This window comes from Haliotis rubra, unplaced genomic scaffold, assembly GCF_003918875.1.
Source record: "Haliotis rubra isolate DU_JTF1 unplaced genomic scaffold, ASM391887v1 Scf1108, whole genome shotgun sequence".
Taxonomy (NCBI): Eukaryota; Metazoa; Mollusca; class Gastropoda; order Lepetellida; family Haliotidae; genus Haliotis; species Haliotis rubra.
This window is the reverse complement of record NW_025765013.1, coordinates 270,352-289,121: the sequence shown is the minus strand read 5'-3', so window position 1 is coordinate 289,121 and position 18,770 is coordinate 270,352. Positions and strand designations below refer to the sequence as shown.

The following is an 18,770-nucleotide window of genomic DNA, read 5'->3' as shown; positions in this document are numbered from 1 at the left end:
ACAATACGGCAAAATAATCAATATAGCGTATGGCACAACATCTGACTCGACGGAAGATGATTGGACAGTGTTGACAGTGAATGTCCCATGAAGTCGTCCCATGTCATCAAAGACCAAACTGTTCACCAACAGCATCAGAAACACTGAAACAGCAGCAGTTGTTGAAGCATCATGGCATCTGGCATAGTGCTGCTCTTATTGCCTGCGTTATTCCACTGCTTCAAGGCTTGTCCAAGCATACGGTTTGTGAGAGAGATGAAAGTTTGACAGACAAGACCTCGGAATTAGACATGATTGGGAGTGAAACATTCCAACTACGAGGCCGAGTGTGCTGTGAAATGCGTGAGGACAAGTGGATGCAAGTCCGTGTTCTATGACAAGACTTCAGGAACATGTCGTCTACACTCCAAGTACTTCACACAATCCGATGGCGGACTAGTAACTAATGCTGGATTTATGTACTTTGAACGTATGTATATTATACTTGTTTTATGTGTTGGTTAAGACCTTTTATGAGTGTACTGATTAAGCTTGGCTACGGTTTCACTATGTAAGCGAATCTGAACTCGATGAATCAGTCTCTTTACATAAAGAGTAGCGCCAGTGCAGCTCTGATAAGATACAATCAACCAAAAAGTCACGTGGAGAATCGGTTCAGAATTTAAATGTGTCCCCATGTTGCTATTGCTTGGGTAAGAGGCGATAACATTTGACGGCTAGGACCTGAGTTGCGTTGGAGGAATTAATGCTTGCACAAAATGTAGCCAGTCGGTGCAGAAACCCTTGGCTTTTACCTTTGCCTAAGTAGGTGATAGACCGGTGTAGAAGAAAAGGTCACATCAAGGGGAAAACATATTCCAGAGTGATTCCATCCTAGGATCAAATCAGTTCCCTCGGGATCATACACACGCACACACGCACGCACGCACGCACGCACATATCCATTTTCAAGGATGAAAACACACAACTAGAATAGGACATACTTGATGCATTATGTCTTGGCAAAAAGAATTACCTTTCAGCATCTTCATATTGGTTATACATTTTAATACTTCTTTTATAAGTACAAAAGTTACTTTGAAAGCTCAAACAGATATTATGTGTTATCAAATAAGCGTTGAAAGATATGTATTACTGAAAGAAATTATAAAAAAACTTTGAAAGGACTGGCATTTAAGCCTTTTGTATCCTTATCTAATCCATGTACTTATTGATTTCATGTATAATAACCCGTGAAGATCCGATTAGAATTGATCTTCAATAACCAATGCATGTCGTAAGAGGCGACTAACGGAATATGGTGGTCAGGACTTGTTGACAAGTCATCGTATCCCAGTTGCGTAGATCGCGATGCTCACGATGTTGATCACTGGATTGTCTGGTCAGATTCGATTATTTACAGACCGCCGCCACAGGGTAAACAAATTTAGTAACTACTTTGATGCTTGTGAATACAACTCCACAGAAGCATTTCCCAACATAAGCAATACCCACACACAATATTGCTCTGTATACTTAAAACATGGCATGTATCATTTCTTGTACTTACCATATTGCTTTTCATCAGTATTTTAGGTTGCCCTATCCAGTCATAGTTATGTTTCTTTTGATAGCCCAGCCTCTACTGGATACCGCAACAGATACCATACAAGACATTCAGTTTTTCTCCTCTTCCCATTGAGGAACTACCTATTTACATTTGATAAGACAACGTCACTCATTTCTTAATTGAAGTTTCTTATATTACATTCACAAAAATTCTAATGGCCCTGCACAAAGTGTTATTTTGTGTGGATAAGGGGCTATATATTTCCTCTGTCCTCTATTCCAATCGCGTCGTCATATGAGCGAAATATTCTCAAGTACGACGTAAAGCCAATTTCACCTCACCTCACCTCTATTCCAATCCATATCCAATTATTTTCAAATCAATATTTCAAAAACATCCTATCACTGAAGTTGTAACGAGATAATTGATCCCACTGACACGCCAACCACCACAAAAACAGTACCAATACCATCAATTGTTGATGCACTCCCAACAATATTTGTAACGAAAGTTGTTTTAACAGAACTAAAATTTATTGATTAATATGCAATGAATGTGATTTGCCACACACATGCACACAACATACACAGGTAACACTCCTGTTGATATTTACTGTGACGATTTTATCATTTCCAAAGACAAATTCTCTATTTGATCCCTGAAGGAATTGTTTTGATCCCATAGGTGATTTATTTACATCAGAAGGAGTGTATTGATCCCATGATGAGATTGATTTACATACAGAAGGGAGTATTGATCCCATCATGGGATTGATTTACATCAGAAGGGAGTGTATTGATCCCATGATGGGATTGATTTACATACAGAAGGGAGCGTATTGATCCCATGATGGGATTGATTTACAAACAGAAGGGAGAGTATTGATCCCATGATGGGATTGATTTACATACAGAAGGGAGTGTATTGATCCCATGATGAGATTGATTTACATACAGAAGGGAGTGTATTGATCCCATGATGAGATTGATTTACATACAGAAGGGAGTGTATTGATCCCATGATGGGATTGATTTACATCCAGAAGGGAGCGTATTGATCCCATGATGGGATTGATTTACATACAGAAGGGAGCGTCTTGATCCCATGATGGGATTGATTTACATCAGAAGGGAGTGTATTGATCCCATGATGGGATTGATTTACATCCAGAAGGGAGTGTATTGATCCCATGATGGGATTGATTTACATACAGAAGGGAGTGTATTGATCCCATGATGGGATTGATTTACATACAGAAGGGAGTGTATTGATCCCATGATGAGATTGATTTACATACAGAAGGGAGTGTATTGATCCCATGATGGGATTGATTTATATCCAGAAGGGAGCGTATTGATCCCATGATGGGATTGATTTACATACAGAAGGGAGTGTATTGATCCCATGATGGGATTGATTTACATGCAGAAGGAGCGTATTGATCCCATGATGGGATTGATTTACATCCAGAAGGGAGTGTATTGATCCCATGATGGGATTGATTTACATCCAGAAGGGAGTGTATTGATCCCATGATGAGATTGATTTACATACAGAAGGGAGTGTATTGATCCCATGATGAGATTGATTTACATACAGAAGGGAGGGTATTGATCCCATGATGGGATTGATTTACATCCAGAAGGGAGTGTATTGATCCCATGATGGGATTGATTTACATACAGAAGGGAGTGTATTGATCCCATGATGGGATTGATTTACAAACAGAAGGGAGTGTATTGATCCCATGATGGGATTGATTTACATCCAGAAGGGAGTGTATTGATCCCATGATGAGATTGATTTACATACAGAAGGAGTGTATTGATCCCATGATGAGATTGATTTACATACAGAAGGGAGTGTATTGATCCCATGATGGGATTGATTTACATCCAGAAGGGAGCGTATTGATCCCATGATGGGATTGATTTACAAACAGAAGGGAGTGTATTGATCCCATGATGAGATTGATTTACAAACAGAAGGGAGCGTATTGATCCCATGATGGGATTGATTTACATACAGAAGGGAGTGTATTGATCCCATCATGAGATTGATTTACATACAGAAGGGAGTGTCTTGATCCCATGATGGGATTGATTTACATCCAGAAGGGAGCGTATTGATCCCATGATGGGATTGATTTACATACAGAAGGGAGTGTATTGATCCCATGATGGGATTTATTTACAAACAGAAGGGAGTGTATTGATCCCATGATGGGATTGATTTACATCCAGAAGGGAGTGTATAGATCCCGTGATGGGATTGATTTACAAACAGAAGGAGGGTATTGATCCCATGATGAGATTGATTTACAAACAGAAGGAGTGTATTGATCCCATGATGGGATTGATCTACTACAGAAGGGAGTGTATTGATCCCATGATGGGATTGATTTACAAACAGAAGGGAATGTATTGATCCCATGATGGGATTGATTTACATCCAGAAGGAGGGCATTGATCCCGTGATGGGATTGATTTACATACAGAAGGGAGTGTATTGATCCCATGATGGGATTGATTTACAAACAGAAGGAGTGTATTGATCCCATGATGGGATTGATTTACAAACAGAAGGAGTGTATTGATCCCATGATGGGATTGATTTACAAACAGAAGGAGTGTATTGATCCCGTGATGGGATTGATTTACAAACAGAAGGAGCGTATTGATCCCATGATGGGATTGATTTACATACAGAAGGGAGTGTATTGATCCCATGATGGGATTTATTTACAAACAGAAGGGAGTGTATTGATCCCATGATGGGATTGATTTACATCCAGAAGGGAGTGTATAGATCCCGTGATGGGATTGATTTACAAACAGAAGGGAGGGTATTGATCCCATGATGAGATTGATTTACAAACAGAAGGGAGTGTATTGATCCCATGATGGGATTGATTTACTTACAGAAGGGAGTGTATTGATCCCATGATGGGATTGATTTACAAACAGAAGGGAGTGTATTGATCCCATGATGGGATTGATTTACATCCAGAAGGGAGGGTATTGATCCCATCATGGGATTGATTTACATACAGAAGGGAGAGTATTGATCCCATGATGGGATTGATTTACAAACAGAAGGGAGTGTATTGATCCCATGATGGGATTGATTTACAAACAGAAGGGAGCGTATTGATCCCATGATGGGATTGATTTACAAACAGAAGGGAGTGTATTGATCCCATGATGGGATTGATTTACAAACAGAAGGGAGTGTATTGATCCCATGATGGGATTGATTTACATTCAGAAGGGAGTGTATTGATCCCATGATGGGATTGATTTACATCCAGAAGGGAGCGTATTGATCCCATGATGGGATTGATTTACAAACAGAAGGGAGTGTATTGATCCCATGATGGGATTGATTTACATCCAGAAGGGAGCGTATAAATCCCGTGATGGGATTGATTTACAAACAGAAGGGAGTGTATTGATCCCATGATGAGATTGATTTACAAACAGAAGGGAGTGTATTGATCCCATGATGGGATTGATTTACATCCAGAAGGGAGTGTATAGATCCCGTGATGGGATTGATTTACAAACAGAAAGGAGTGTATTGATCCCATGATGGGATTGATTTACAAACAGAAGGGAGTGTATTGATCCCATGATGGGATTGATTTACATCCAGAAGGGAGTGTATTGATCCCATGATGGGATTGATTTGCATCCAGAAGGGAGTGTATAGATCCCATGATGGGATTGATTTACATACAGAAGGAGTGTATTGATCCCATGATGGGATTGATTTACATACAGAAGGGAGTGTATAGATCCCGTGATGGGATTGATTTACATACAGAAGGGAGTGTATTGATCCCATGATGGGATTGATTTACAAACACAAAGGAGAGTATTGATCCCATGATGGGATTGATTTACAAACAGAAGGGAGCGTCTTGATCCCATGATGGGATTGATTTACATACAGAAGGGAGGATATTGATCCCATGATGAGATTGATTTACATCCAGAAGGGAGCGTATTGATACCATGATGAGATTGATTTACATACAGAAGGGAGTGTCTTCATCCCATGATGGGATTGATTTACATCCAGAAGGGAGTGTATTGATCCCATGATGGGATTGATTTACATCCAGAAGGGAGCGTATTGATCCCATGATGGGATTGATTTACATCCAGAAGGGAGTGTATTGATCCCATGATGGGATTGATTTACATACAGAAGGGAGTGTATTGATCCCATGATGGGATTGATTTACATACAGAAGGGAGTGTATTGATCCCATGATGGGATTGATTTTACATACAGAAGGAGCGTATTGATCCCATGATGAGATTGGATTTACATACACAGAAGGGAGTGTATTGATCCCATGATGGATTGATTTATATCCAGATGGGAGGTATTGATCCCATGATGGGATTGATTTACTTTACAGAAGGAGTGTATTGATCCCATGATGGGATTGATTTACAAACAGAAGGAGTGTATTGATCCCATGATGGGATTGATTTACATCCAGAAGGAGTGTATTGATCCCATGATGGGATTGATTTACATACAGAAGGAGTGCATTGATCCCATGATGGGACTGATTTACAAACAGAAGGGAGGGTATTGATCCCATGATGGGATTGATTTACATACAGAAGGAGCTGCGTATTGATCCCATGATGGATGCATTGAGTTACATACAGAAGGGAGCGTATTGATCCCATGATGAGATTGATTTACATACAGAAGGGGAGTGCATTGATCCCATGATGGATTGATTTACAAACAGAAGGGAGTGTATTGATCCCAAGATGGGATTGATTTACATCCAGAAGGAGCGCATTGATCCCATGATGGGATTGATTTTACATACAGAAGGAGTGTATTGATCCCATGATGGGATTGATTTACAAACAGAAGGGAGTGCATTGATCCCATGTTGAGATTGATTTACATCCAGAAGGGAGCGTATAGATCCCGTGATGGGATTGATTTACAAACAGAAGGGAGTGTATTGATCCCATCATGAGATTGATTTACAAACAGAAGGAGTGTATTGATCCCATGATGGATTGATTTACATACAGAAGGAGTGCATTGATCCCATCATGAGATTGATTTACATACAGAAGGAGGTCTTGATCCCATGATGGATTGATTTACATCCAGAAGGAGCGCATTGATCCCATGATGGATTGATTTACATACAGAAGGGAGTGTATTGATCCCATGATGGATTTATTTTACAAACAGAAGGGATTGTATTGATCCCATGATGGGATTGATTTACATCCAGAAGGGAGGTATAGATCCCATGATGGATTGATTACAAACAGAAGGAGTGTATTGATCCCATGATGGGATTGATTTACAAACAGAAGGAGTGTATTGATCCCATGATGGGATTGATTTTACATAACAGAAGGAGTGCAGCCAGTATTGATCCCATGATGGGATTGATTTACAAACAGAAGGGAGGTATTGATCCCATGATGGATTGATTTACATACAGAAGGAGTGTATTGATCCCATGATGGGATTGATTTTACATCCAGAAGGAGTGTATTGATCCCATGATGGGATTGATTTACATACAGAAGGGAGTGCATTGATCCCATGATGGATTGATTTACATACAGAAGGAGGTATTGATCCCATGATGAGATTGATTTACATACAGAAGGGAGGGTATTGATCCCATGATGGATTGATTTACATCCAGAAGGGAGGTATTGATCCCATGATGGATTGATTTACTTACAGAAGGAGTGTATTGATCCCATGGTGGGATTGATTTACAAACAGAAGGAGTGTATTGATCCCATGATGGGATTGATTTTACATCCAGAAGGAGTGTATTGATCCCATGATGGGATTGATTTACATATAGAAGGAGTGTATTGATCCCATGATGGACTGATTTACAAACAGAAGGGAGGGTATTGATCCCATGATGGGATTGATTTACATACAGAAGGAGCTGTATTGATCCCATGATGGGATTGATTTACATACAGAAGGAGCGTATTGATCCCATGATGAGATTGATTTTACACAGAAGGGAGTGTATTGATCCCATGATGGATTGATTTACAAACAGAAGGGAGCTGTATTGATCCCATGATGGGATTGATTTTACATCCAGAAGGAGCGGTATTGATCCCATGATGGGATTGATTTACAAACAGAAGGAGTGTATTGATCCCATGATGGATTGATTTACTTAAACAGAAGGAGTGCATTGATCCCATGATGATTGATTTACATCCAGAAGGAGCGTATAGATCCCGTGATGGATTGATTTACAAACAGAAGGAGTGTATTGATCCCATGATGAGATTGATTTACAAACAGAAGGAGCGCAGCTGATCCCATGATGGATTGATTTACATACAGAAGGAGTGTATTGATCCCATCATGAGATTGATTTACATACAGAAGGAGTGTCTTGATCCCATGATGGATTGATTTGCATCCAGAAGGATGCTGCATTGATCCCATGATGGATTGATTTACATACAGAAGGAGTGTATTGATCCCATGATGGATTTATTTACAAACAGAAGGGATTGTATCGATCCCATGATGGATTGATTTACATCCAGAAGGAGTGTATAGATCCCGTGATGGGATTGATTTACAAACAGAAGGAGTGCATTGATCCCATGATGAGATTGATTTTACAAACAGAAGGAGAGCATTGATCCCATGATGGGATTGATTTACTTTACAGAAGGGAGCTGCATTGATCCCATGATGGGATTGATTTACAAACAGAAGGAGTGTATTGATCCCATGATGGATTGATTTACATCCAGAAGGAGGGCATTGATCCCATGATGGATTGATTTACACAGAAGGGAGTGTATTGACCCCATGATGATTGATTTACAAGCAGAAGGGAGTGCATTGATCCCATGATGGATTGATTTACAAACAGAAGGAGTGTATTGATCCCATGATGGGATTGATTTACTTCACAGAAGGGAGTGTATTGATCCCATGATGGATTGATTTACAAACAGAAGGAGAAAGTATTGATCCCACGATGGATTGATTTACATCTCAGAAGGAGGCATTGATCCCATGATGGGATTGATTACATCCAGAAGGAGTGTATTGATCCCATGATGGGATTGATTTACAAACAGAAGGAGGTATTGATCCCATGATGGGATTGATTTACATCCAGAAGGAGCGTATAAACTCTGTGATGGGATTGATTTACAAACAGAAGGGAGTGTATTGATCCCATGATGAGATTGATTTACATCCAGAAGGGAGTGTATAGATCCCGTGATGGGATTGATTTACAAACAGAAGGGAGCGTATTGATCCCATGATGGGATTGATTTACAAACAGAAGGGAGTGTATTGATCCCATGATGGGATTGATTTACATCCAGAAGGGAGTGTATTGATCCCATGATGGGATTGATTTGCATCCAGAAGGGAGTGTATAGATCCCATGATGCGATTGATTTACATACAGAAGGGAGTGTATTGATCCCATGATGGGATTGATTTACATACAGAAGGGAGTGTATAGATCCCGTGATGGGATTGATTTACATACAGAAGGGAGCGTATAGATCCCATGATGGGATTGATTTACAAACAGAAGGGAGTGTATTGATCCCATGATGGGATTGATTTACATCCAAAAGGGAGTGTATAGATCCCATGATGGGATTGATTTACAAACAGAAGGGAGCGTATTGATCCCATGATGAGATTGATTTACATCCAGAAGGGAGCGTATAGATCCCATGATGGGATTGATTTACATACAGAAGGGAGTGTATTGATCCCATGATGGGATTGATTTACAAACAGAAGGGAGTGTATTGATCCCATGATGGGACTGCTTTACATACAGACGGGAGTGTATTGATCCCATGATGAGATTGATTTACATACAGAAGGGAGCGTCTTGATCCCATGATGAGATTGATTTACATACAGAAGGGATCGTCTTGATCCCATGATGGGATTGATTTACACACAGAAGGAAGTGTATTGATCCCATGATGGGATTGATTTACATCCAGAAGGGAGTGTTTTGATCCCATGGTGATTTATTTACATCCTGAAGCGGTTGTTTTCATCACAAGGGGATAGATTTACATCCAGAAGGGGTTTGATTTGATGCCATGGATGGTTTATTTACATCCTGAATGGAGGGATGTTTTTATCCCAAGGGAAGTGGTTTACATTCTGAAGAGAATGTTTTGATCCCCTTGGGGATGTATTAACACTCTGAAGGGGTAGATGTGATCCCAAAGAGGGATTGTTTTACATTCTGAAAGGGTTTATTTACATCCTGAATTGAGGTTTTGCTCCCATGTGGGGATTTATTTACATCCCAAAGAGAGCGTTTTGATCCTGAGATAGAAGTGATTTGATCCTATGATAATTCCATTCAAGGACGTATCAGTTCCACGATCAGGCGGAGTGACTTATCCCTGCTCCTACATAGTAGACATCTTGATTTTGATATTTGATATTCAATACCATTCGCAATCAATCAGAATCCAAAGGACAAAAATATACTCTCCCTAAAAAGAAACGCATCATGAAAATAGCAATTTCATGTAGCAATGAATTACAACGTGATTCATTTTACAAAAGGTTTACTCTGTTTATGAGTCCTATGGTGTTTATGTTTTGAAACATCACAACAAAACGCACCATCCGTAAAATACCCGTATTTAACAGCATGATTTTCAATTTCGGCGTGTAGTGTCACAGAATACACAATTCACAACGTGCAGTTGCCCGACGCATGAATCTTCACCAAAGCACCATTTCACGGCTCTGGGAGAGATATCGCCGGCAGAATTCGGGAGCAGATGCCCCTCGTAATGGGCGACCTCGAGCGACCATTGCGGCGCAGGATCGCTACATTCGGGTACATCACCTGCGTCATCGAACAGCTACGGCGACCAGTCCCGCTCGACAAATACCCGGATTGAGGAGGCTTTCTGCACAGACCGTCAGGAACAGGTTGAGAGAGGCTGGTTTACGTGTGCCAGAAGTCCTTATTTTGGCCCTGTGCTTCGACAACAACATCGTCGACATCGAGTTCAATAGTGCACCAACGTTCAGGCCTGGAACCTACCGAATTGGCGTAGAATCTGATTCAGTGATGAATCACGATTTCTATTGGAACGACGCGATGGAAGAATGCGGGTGTACAGACGTCGACGTGCACGTTTCGCCGACGCTTGCGTTCCCCAGGTGGACAGATTCGGCCGGGCAAGTGTTATGATGTGGGGAGCGATCACCTGTCGTAGGAGAAGTGATTTGGTGATGATCCAGGGCAACCTGACAGCTCAACGGTACTGTGACGAAATCCTACGCCAACACCTCCTTCCAATCATTGATCGCCAGAGGGAGTTGTTTCAACAGGACAATGCCAGGCCCCACACAGCACGTCACACTAGAGACTTCCTCCAGAACCACAACATCAATGTGCTCCCCTGGCCCTCAAGATCACCGGACTTAAACCCGATCGAACATCTGTGGGATGCCCTGGACAGACGGGCGCGACGCCGTAACCCTCAGCCCCAGACACTTCAGCAACTCGCACAGGCACTACAGGCAGAGCGGGCTGCGATTGGGCAACACGAGATTCGGAGACTTATTCATTCGATGCCGAGGCGATGCCGTGCAGTTCTGGATGCCCACGTTGGTCACACGAGGTATTGACTTCAGCGCCACCACAAGTCTCCATGTGACACTCAAACTGACTTTCCTCGAGTTGGTGCCAAAGACGGATAAGTCTGCATTCCCAGTGCGCAATTTCGCTATATTTCATTGACTCATAACGCCTACAAGATGTTTCAAAATAAACAAATAAATACAGTTGAAATTCCTATATTCGTTTTTTGGGGGGAGAGTATACATTGTCTCAGAAAATGCTTGAAAAATATATGTGTGTTTCAGGTGAAAAATTAAGAAATTGTCTTCCACAAGCAAATACATACCAGATGCTGTTATAATTTAACATGAAGCATAAAACAGAAGTAATAAATTTTACAGACTACTTTTTACTAAAAATAGATAAGCATTTGCACAGCAAATTAAAAAAGACATTTATATGAAATCGAGTAACAAACACTTAAACGATCTCTTGTACATGCATAAATAGGAATGTTTAAAACGGTTAAGATAATTTTCGCAGGGAAAGAACTATGGGTATAACAAGCCAATTTCAAATGTCTGTGAATTGACGAGACGGGCATATATAATTTCATAAATATTAAATTTGAGAGATTCTTAGGCCAGGAGGCGGACCTCAGCATTTTGTGTGTCTCCAGTATCTTGTCATGGATGCCATTTAAAACTTTTATGAGTGAGTTACTAACTATTGTTTAACGCCATATAAACAATTTTGCAGCTACTCGCGACTAGAAATAGTTTTGTTGAAACTCCATTGCAGATTAGGGAATTAGGATACTGAATTCCTTTCTGCGCTTGGTCAGATCGGTTTTGGTACATTGTAGAGCCAAAGGGCCAGAAGACATGGTCAACACACCTCAAATGTTTGTCACTTGGTAGTCATAGAAAATGTTGAAGTGAGCCTCTATGGTCAAACCCAGTAGTCACACTGTTTTCTACCACTGATATCTTTAGAGAGAGCATGTCATGGTTAAAGTGAAAGTGTGAGGATGTGTGATATACTTAAAACAGGAAGGTGTCTTAATGACGCTGCTTAACGTTTTGAATGTTTCCAAGACAACAACTCACAGAATGAGCAACTCAGGCAAGACAGGAACCCTAACTTCCTAATGTTTCTACCTCTTGGTTACCCAGAATGATATGGTGCTATTATGAAAACAAACCAAATGAACCCAGGAGCAAACAAGTAATATTACCCACAGCACCGACTTACCTAATTGCTCAAGCTTAGACGATCCGCAATTATACAACTTTGATTGTATGATTTTTGTATAAAATGATTGTAACTAGAAATGTCACCTGTCAATGTGTATGATTTTTGTATAAAATGAATGTACCTACTGATGTGAATAAAAAAAATGTGAAAAAAAACCTACCTAACTTCAGTTGTAGCAATTATGCACGATTGCTGTTACTTCAACACCTAAGCCTAAGAAGCACAGGTTCGTGACAACATAAAGTAAAGTAAAGAAATAACTGCTTGGTAGGCGTAATGCAAATGATGATGACGTCATGTCCGCTGTGGAGATGGTGTGTAAAGCCAGGAGGTTACCTAGTACTCTTGTGGGACCTAGGCACTCCATACATCGCAGGCGTAAAATGTGGGGACCTCGGGGGAGATAGTGTAATTAGCAATCACATTTGTGAACACAGATATCGTGGGTTAGCTCTTGAAATTTCAGTTCGCCACAGTCGATCAAACTATTTCAGTTGTTGTCACTGAGCGTGTGGCATTTTCAGTCAGCGGAGCAAGTTCACATATAGTGTTACATTGGTTAGATTGTCGTTAAAACGCATTCTCACAAGTAACTGAAAATGTCCATCCTTTGTGTGTAGTGTTAATGTTGAGTAACTTCGTCCCTCGTAACATATTAGGTTCTTTGTTGTGGGTTTTCTTTTCAACTGTTCAAGTCAAATGGACCAAATCATGTGTATATACTCAACCAAATTAAAGATTTGACATTTGTTACATCGGAAGTAGTGAGTGCATTAATTATGAAAATAGATCTGATTCATGCTACCATCATCCAGGTAAATAACATTTGATTGGAAAATGTATGTATGACGTCCCATGACAAGCAGCCTGAACTTCACACTGACAAAGCTGTTGGAACAGAAGAATTCAATAACGAGTGTGACCTCCAAAGGTCTCGTGGTCAAAAGACTCTGTCGGGACGCTCTAACCGGAAGTCGTCACCAAAGAGTGCTTGCCCAAAGTCTTGCTGCTGTCTCATTCGGCTTCCCAGTTCATTCCAAATGTGTTCGACAGAGTTTACGTGTGGAGAAGGCCAGTCCATGGCATCAAAGCTGCAGATAAGGGGTGCAGCAATGTTATGTTAATGTCAGTGCAGGCCCACGTAGCTTAGTGAATGGCAGGAGGTCTAAGGTCAAAATGTGCTCTCGATGCTGTACGGCAGTATGTTTCCCCCGAACGACATCAATACAGATCCATCGTTGGCACAAAATGACCCCCAAACCGTTCTGCTGCGAATCGGTCAACCTCACCAACGTAACACTACCCTGTGACATTACCCTTAGTCCTAGCCAACTGCTGTATAGTTTGCTCAACAAGCATCTGAAGAACTACGGTACGGTTATAACGAAGTAAAATTGTTGGTCCCTTTGAATACATCATAACCGTTGTTCAATGAACGAAATTCAATACAAAACGCGTGTAAACGCATCCACGTTTAAGTCAACAATCATACCTCATATCCCACATACATTTACATATAACAGTTACTTATTTGTAGTAGTTAGTCGACAAAATACTGAAGTGTCTCTGGTTCATTATGTTCCAGTCGTGTGTCCTGGTATTGATCCCGTCCCTTCCGTCGCAAGGGGAACCGTCCAACTGTTTATTGAGGGGTCTTTGGCAGCCCTGAGGGTGGTCTGTCAGCACCGTTATGGGTTCACCGGACCAGACACTGCAACATGCTTTGAAGACGTCGACTGGACCGCAAGGGGAAGCTGTGTTGAAAATCATTGGTTCAATCTGGTGAGAATTATTTGCTTCAAACTTGTGTTTTAACATGTACAAACATGTAAGTACAAACTAAAATAAGGTATGAGATTTGGAAGGTAATTATCTATTATGAATCTGCATGAATACATGCATTATACATTTATCATGTCTTTGTGAGGTTTCACCAGTAGAAACATATATCGATCACTGGATACACATCTAATCACTCGGTCTTTAACCTTCACGTATATGTGTTCATCTACAATTTCGGAATTTACGGTATCTCTGAAATTTATGAAAGAGAAATTGTTGAAGTGATCCCTGAAGTGTGCATCCTACCGGAAATATGAACTGCATGCCATTTCCGTATGCATCATTATTATACATAATGGTTGTGACAATGTCAAGTTATATTTTAATGTGTACCAGTGCATGACGTCATACCTCTGATCGTTACGCTGTCTTATGGTACATTATGTAATTCATGTAAATTCCGTTTCACATCTTCATCTTCAGATGACCTTGTTGTTTCTGGGCATTACCAATGGCCACAAAGCATTGTGGAGAGTTTGAAATCACGAATAGATTGTCATTTCAGAAATTATAACTTCAATTTTGTGATACAATTTTGGACAACGTAGTACAGTGCGGAATCAAAAAGTTTATCTCAGAAGGCTTTATAAACACATGCTGAGCCAACTACAGTTTTGAATCTCTGCTTTGTTTAAAGATGGGGCTGTTCTGAGTTAAGGATGCATATTTCACAGAATTCAACTGATGTGTATATCAACATGTTTCCCATTGTTAGAATCATTGTAGCAAATTATGAAATATTGTTATATATCTGTCAATGAATTATACCAGGGAGACACAATTCATTAGTTTTAACGTGTTTCATAAACAATATGGTCATTCATATGGAATCTTTGCACGGATGATCCATAGTGGGTGTAACTTATTGAACTTGTTTACTTAGGATCACATTTAAATATATCCCTTTATCGAGTATTGCTAGAAATGACTCGTTAAACCGAACTAAGAGTTAAAGATGCACTCTTTTTTATCCAGAGTTGCCTGTATATGGACAGCTGCTTCTTGGATCTCGATATTACATCAAAATAAGCACAACCCTCATTCTTGCAGCCCACCATTTAGTACGTACATCTAACCACAGAAATGACGTTTGTTTTCATTATGTATACTTTTCAATTCCAGACTACAAATATCCTACAATATTTCCCTGTCCCACCGCGTGTGGGAACAAAGATTACCCTTGTGGGGCGTGCCGGGCCTACCAAGTAAGTATCATTTTACAATCTACTGTTTTGTGTGGAAATGACTACAAATACATGGTCTTCTAACCTTACAACGAAAAGTAGTATTAAACCATTGTAAAGAGAATATGGTAACGACCCAACTTCTGATTCAAGCAGACATTGTTGCCAATACTATATTAAGCTGCTGAATGTACCATCTTCATTTGTAAAATATCAGTACCCTATATTTAAAGATATATCCGTATCTTAGAAAAGAAAGTACACACACATTTGCCAGTCAACGGACGTACTTGTAGATAGTTCACCTCATATCTGAACTTACGGTTGTATGATGGTGGTGAACGTATCCTTTATATTATCCATAACCATGCAACGATCCACCTAGACGTCGATTCGATTCGATTCGATTCTTCATACAAGTAAAAACATCAGATTTCATTTAACTCTCAGAGTCGGCTTTTCTAGCGTGAAATCCATCGTCAGCTTGGCGAGGCCTACTAACAACAATTCTCATATTGTAGAATTAACCCGGCTTAAACCAGTCAGGTTTCGCCTTATTTCAGCGCTTGAAGCTGCTCGAGTTGGAGTCAAAATTACGGTCTCGTTGTGTGGAAATATTTTATCGATTCGAAATAGTGATAATGGTTATCGAAAATCGAAATAAAGGTGTCAGTTTCCATTTTCGATGAATCGAACAGATTCGTTGCAGCCCTACACACAAGCAGAAAATTAGTATCAATAAATGTTTTACTACGATTATGTTTCATTTCAGGTTTTCAGTTATTGTAAAACAAGCTCAAAATGTGACGATGTCTCTGACTGCGAATAATGCTCCAGGAGAGATCAAAAGGGCAAAGAAATATCTTGGCTTATGGGGACATTTCGAAACGGACACCACAGATGCACTGTACCCAACTGGAAATGTGTTCACCCTCACGTTAGAGTTTGCAAGCGAAGGCGAACTGAAGGTCAGTAAGACATCAGTTGCTGCACTGTCTGACGGTAATTAAATATGTTCATGCTGTAGTTATGAAATGCCAACAATATCGGCAAATGTAAGTAAACGAGATTTTGATTTTTAAATACAGATTTTAGACAGTAGGAGGTACATATATGTTTCTATAAAATCTTAACTGTCTGATACATTGCATAGTTTATTTTCCTGTTAGTGAAAACATGTTCCAATTGGATTAGAAATATCTGCTAATAATATTCTTCGGGTTTTTTAAGGGAACCATAATTGGAAATTCGTTTTACAACTTCACATATCCAGTCCTCGTCAGCCCCGATTCGCTTAAACTGGTTCAAGTAACGGACGACGTTAGCGTCAACGAGCTTCATATCCAATGGCCTTGAAGCGATGTTGGATGTCTGATTTGCAAGAGCTGGCTGTCTGCAGATGTCTTGGATGTTAGCAGTTTCTAAAACGTGAATATAAATGTATCATGAAAAGGTAAACCCTTGAAGAGGGTCTTTCATATGGTTTTGTGGTTGTTTTTGAGTGTTGATATTTTGTCAAAGTTAACCGGGTGTTGCTAAATATGAATCACTGAGAGTGTTCACTCTGAGCTTTCGTTGTATAAGGAATTGAGGGCTGGCTCTTGAATCCTTCTTTTGAACTAATTCCTGACTCTGGAGTGACCCTGAACGAGTGTGGTTAAATGCAGCATATATATTCTTTATAATTTAACTGATATACCTGGTAATTGTTTGAACAGACAAGTCTCCATGGGGCAAGGGTCTGTAACCGCCCTGAATGGGATGGAGGGAGTCATACGCTGCCTGTACATTCATACCACGGCTGCTTATGATCTGTGTTGTTTCTTATACTCCAATTTTGTGTTTGACTAGGTATTTTATTATTATTATTATTCAGTATGTGACACGTTTGATAAATTTTTAAGCTTTTCCTGCCCAAGAAGGCCAAGAACAAATGTTATTTGCTTTCTTGTTTTGTTGTCTAACGTTGGACTTAGCAGTGTTCCAGCTATATGATGGCAGTCTGTAAATAATCTAAACAATCCAGTGATTAATGTCAAGAGCATTGATCTACAATGACAGGTATCAACCAGGTGTGCAATCCTGACCACCTGATCGCCTCTTTTGACAAAGATGGGTCGCTGAAGACCATTTCCTACCCGGATATTTCACGGGTAGGAAGACATGTCGGCTTTGCGCAATCACTTACACATCTGAGCTAAGATGCAAAACAGAATGCATCCGAGACACAGAACAGTCACCATGTCGAATTGTGAGGTACACATGAGAGGGCACGTCAATATCCAATATTTGGCAAATCAAAAAGTGTAATTTCGTGACTGTGGGTGACAGGTGCCCTGAAACAGTTTGGGCTGCAGGCATAAAAACTTAAACATAGACGAGATCATCTCACTGATGAACTGGTTTGAACTTGTCTATGAAGTAGTGTTCTTTTAAAATTCGTTTTACTTTGTCCGAATTTTGAACTTGATAAAAAGGGAATATTGTAAATTTAACATCGTTTCCTTTCGCACAGATAATCTATATGTTCACTCAGTGGGATACATCGGGTTTCTGGACACTTTATTTGTTGTTTGTGGACACGATTGGCCAATATACTGTTCATTACAGTCTGTGCATGTTATGACATATATTATGTTTTTGGAGGAGCAGTCAAAAATTCTGTTTTACATAGAATTCTCCGTGTCTCGTGAAAGTTACAGAGTGTCCTTCAACAATATGTCGACACGTTCCACAGTTACCTCTGTTGCATCTAGACACAGTAGGATTTGATAAATTCTGTTTCTTTAAAATAAATTTGGCCTTTGTTAGTATCTTTTTAAGATTCTTATTTTGTCTTTTGTTGTTTATTATTTTTGTAGATTTCAGCATTGATTTCAGTTTTTCATCTTGTTCTAAGATGCACATATTTGTTTTTATGTTCTGGAACACATTTGGGTTCAACCGATTATAAGTAGATACAAAAGCAATTACTTTTTCCTCATTGGTTTGTTTAATCGTTCCTGACAAAAGATCTTCTTTATTAAGCTGTAAAGCTTTATTTATTCCGTCTCCAACAAGAGAATTTGGATATTCCCGTAATAGTAAAAACATCCTAAGTTCATTCAGTCTTTGATTGCGGGTGTCTTGGTTTGAAACTATTGTACATACAGGTTATATAGAAGCCTTCTTTTGGTGTGGCTCGGATGACAAGATTTTTAAGTTTAAATATTGTTTCGTATCTGTAGGTTTGTAGAAGATATCTGTGTCCAATTTCCGCCCCCGAATTGATATCCATTTTGTCTAAGAAAGCTGTTTTAGTTTCATCTGC

At 39.8% G+C, this 18,770-nt stretch overlaps 1 protein-coding gene across 1 annotated transcript; it reads left to right on the top strand.

Moving 5' to 3' along the window:
* Positions 1–329: 329 nt before the first annotated feature.
* Positions 330–17,404, top strand: LOC124287557. Its single transcript, XM_046724050.1, has 5 exons — positions 330–469; positions 14,020–14,216; positions 15,399–15,481; positions 16,233–16,428; positions 16,691–17,404. Exons 1-5 carry the CDS (start codon positions 457–459, stop codon positions 16,814–16,816), a joined length of 615 nt encoding a protein of 204 aa, XP_046580006.1. The 5' UTR covers positions 330–456; the 3' UTR covers positions 16,817–17,404.
* The last annotated feature ends 1,366 nt before the right edge of the window (positions 17,405–18,770 follow it).

Bases quoted from the DNA above. Each gene is read 5' to 3' on its own strand.
- LOC124287557 (XM_046724050.1), top strand. The intron at 15,482-16,232 runs GTAAGTATCATT...GTTTCATTTCAG, and splicing joins GGGCGTGCCGGGCCTACCAA to GTTTTCAGTTATTGTAAAAC. The intron at 16,429-16,690 runs GTCAGTAAGACA...GGGTTTTTTAAG, and splicing joins CAAGCGAAGGCGAACTGAAG to GGAACCATAATTGGAAATTC.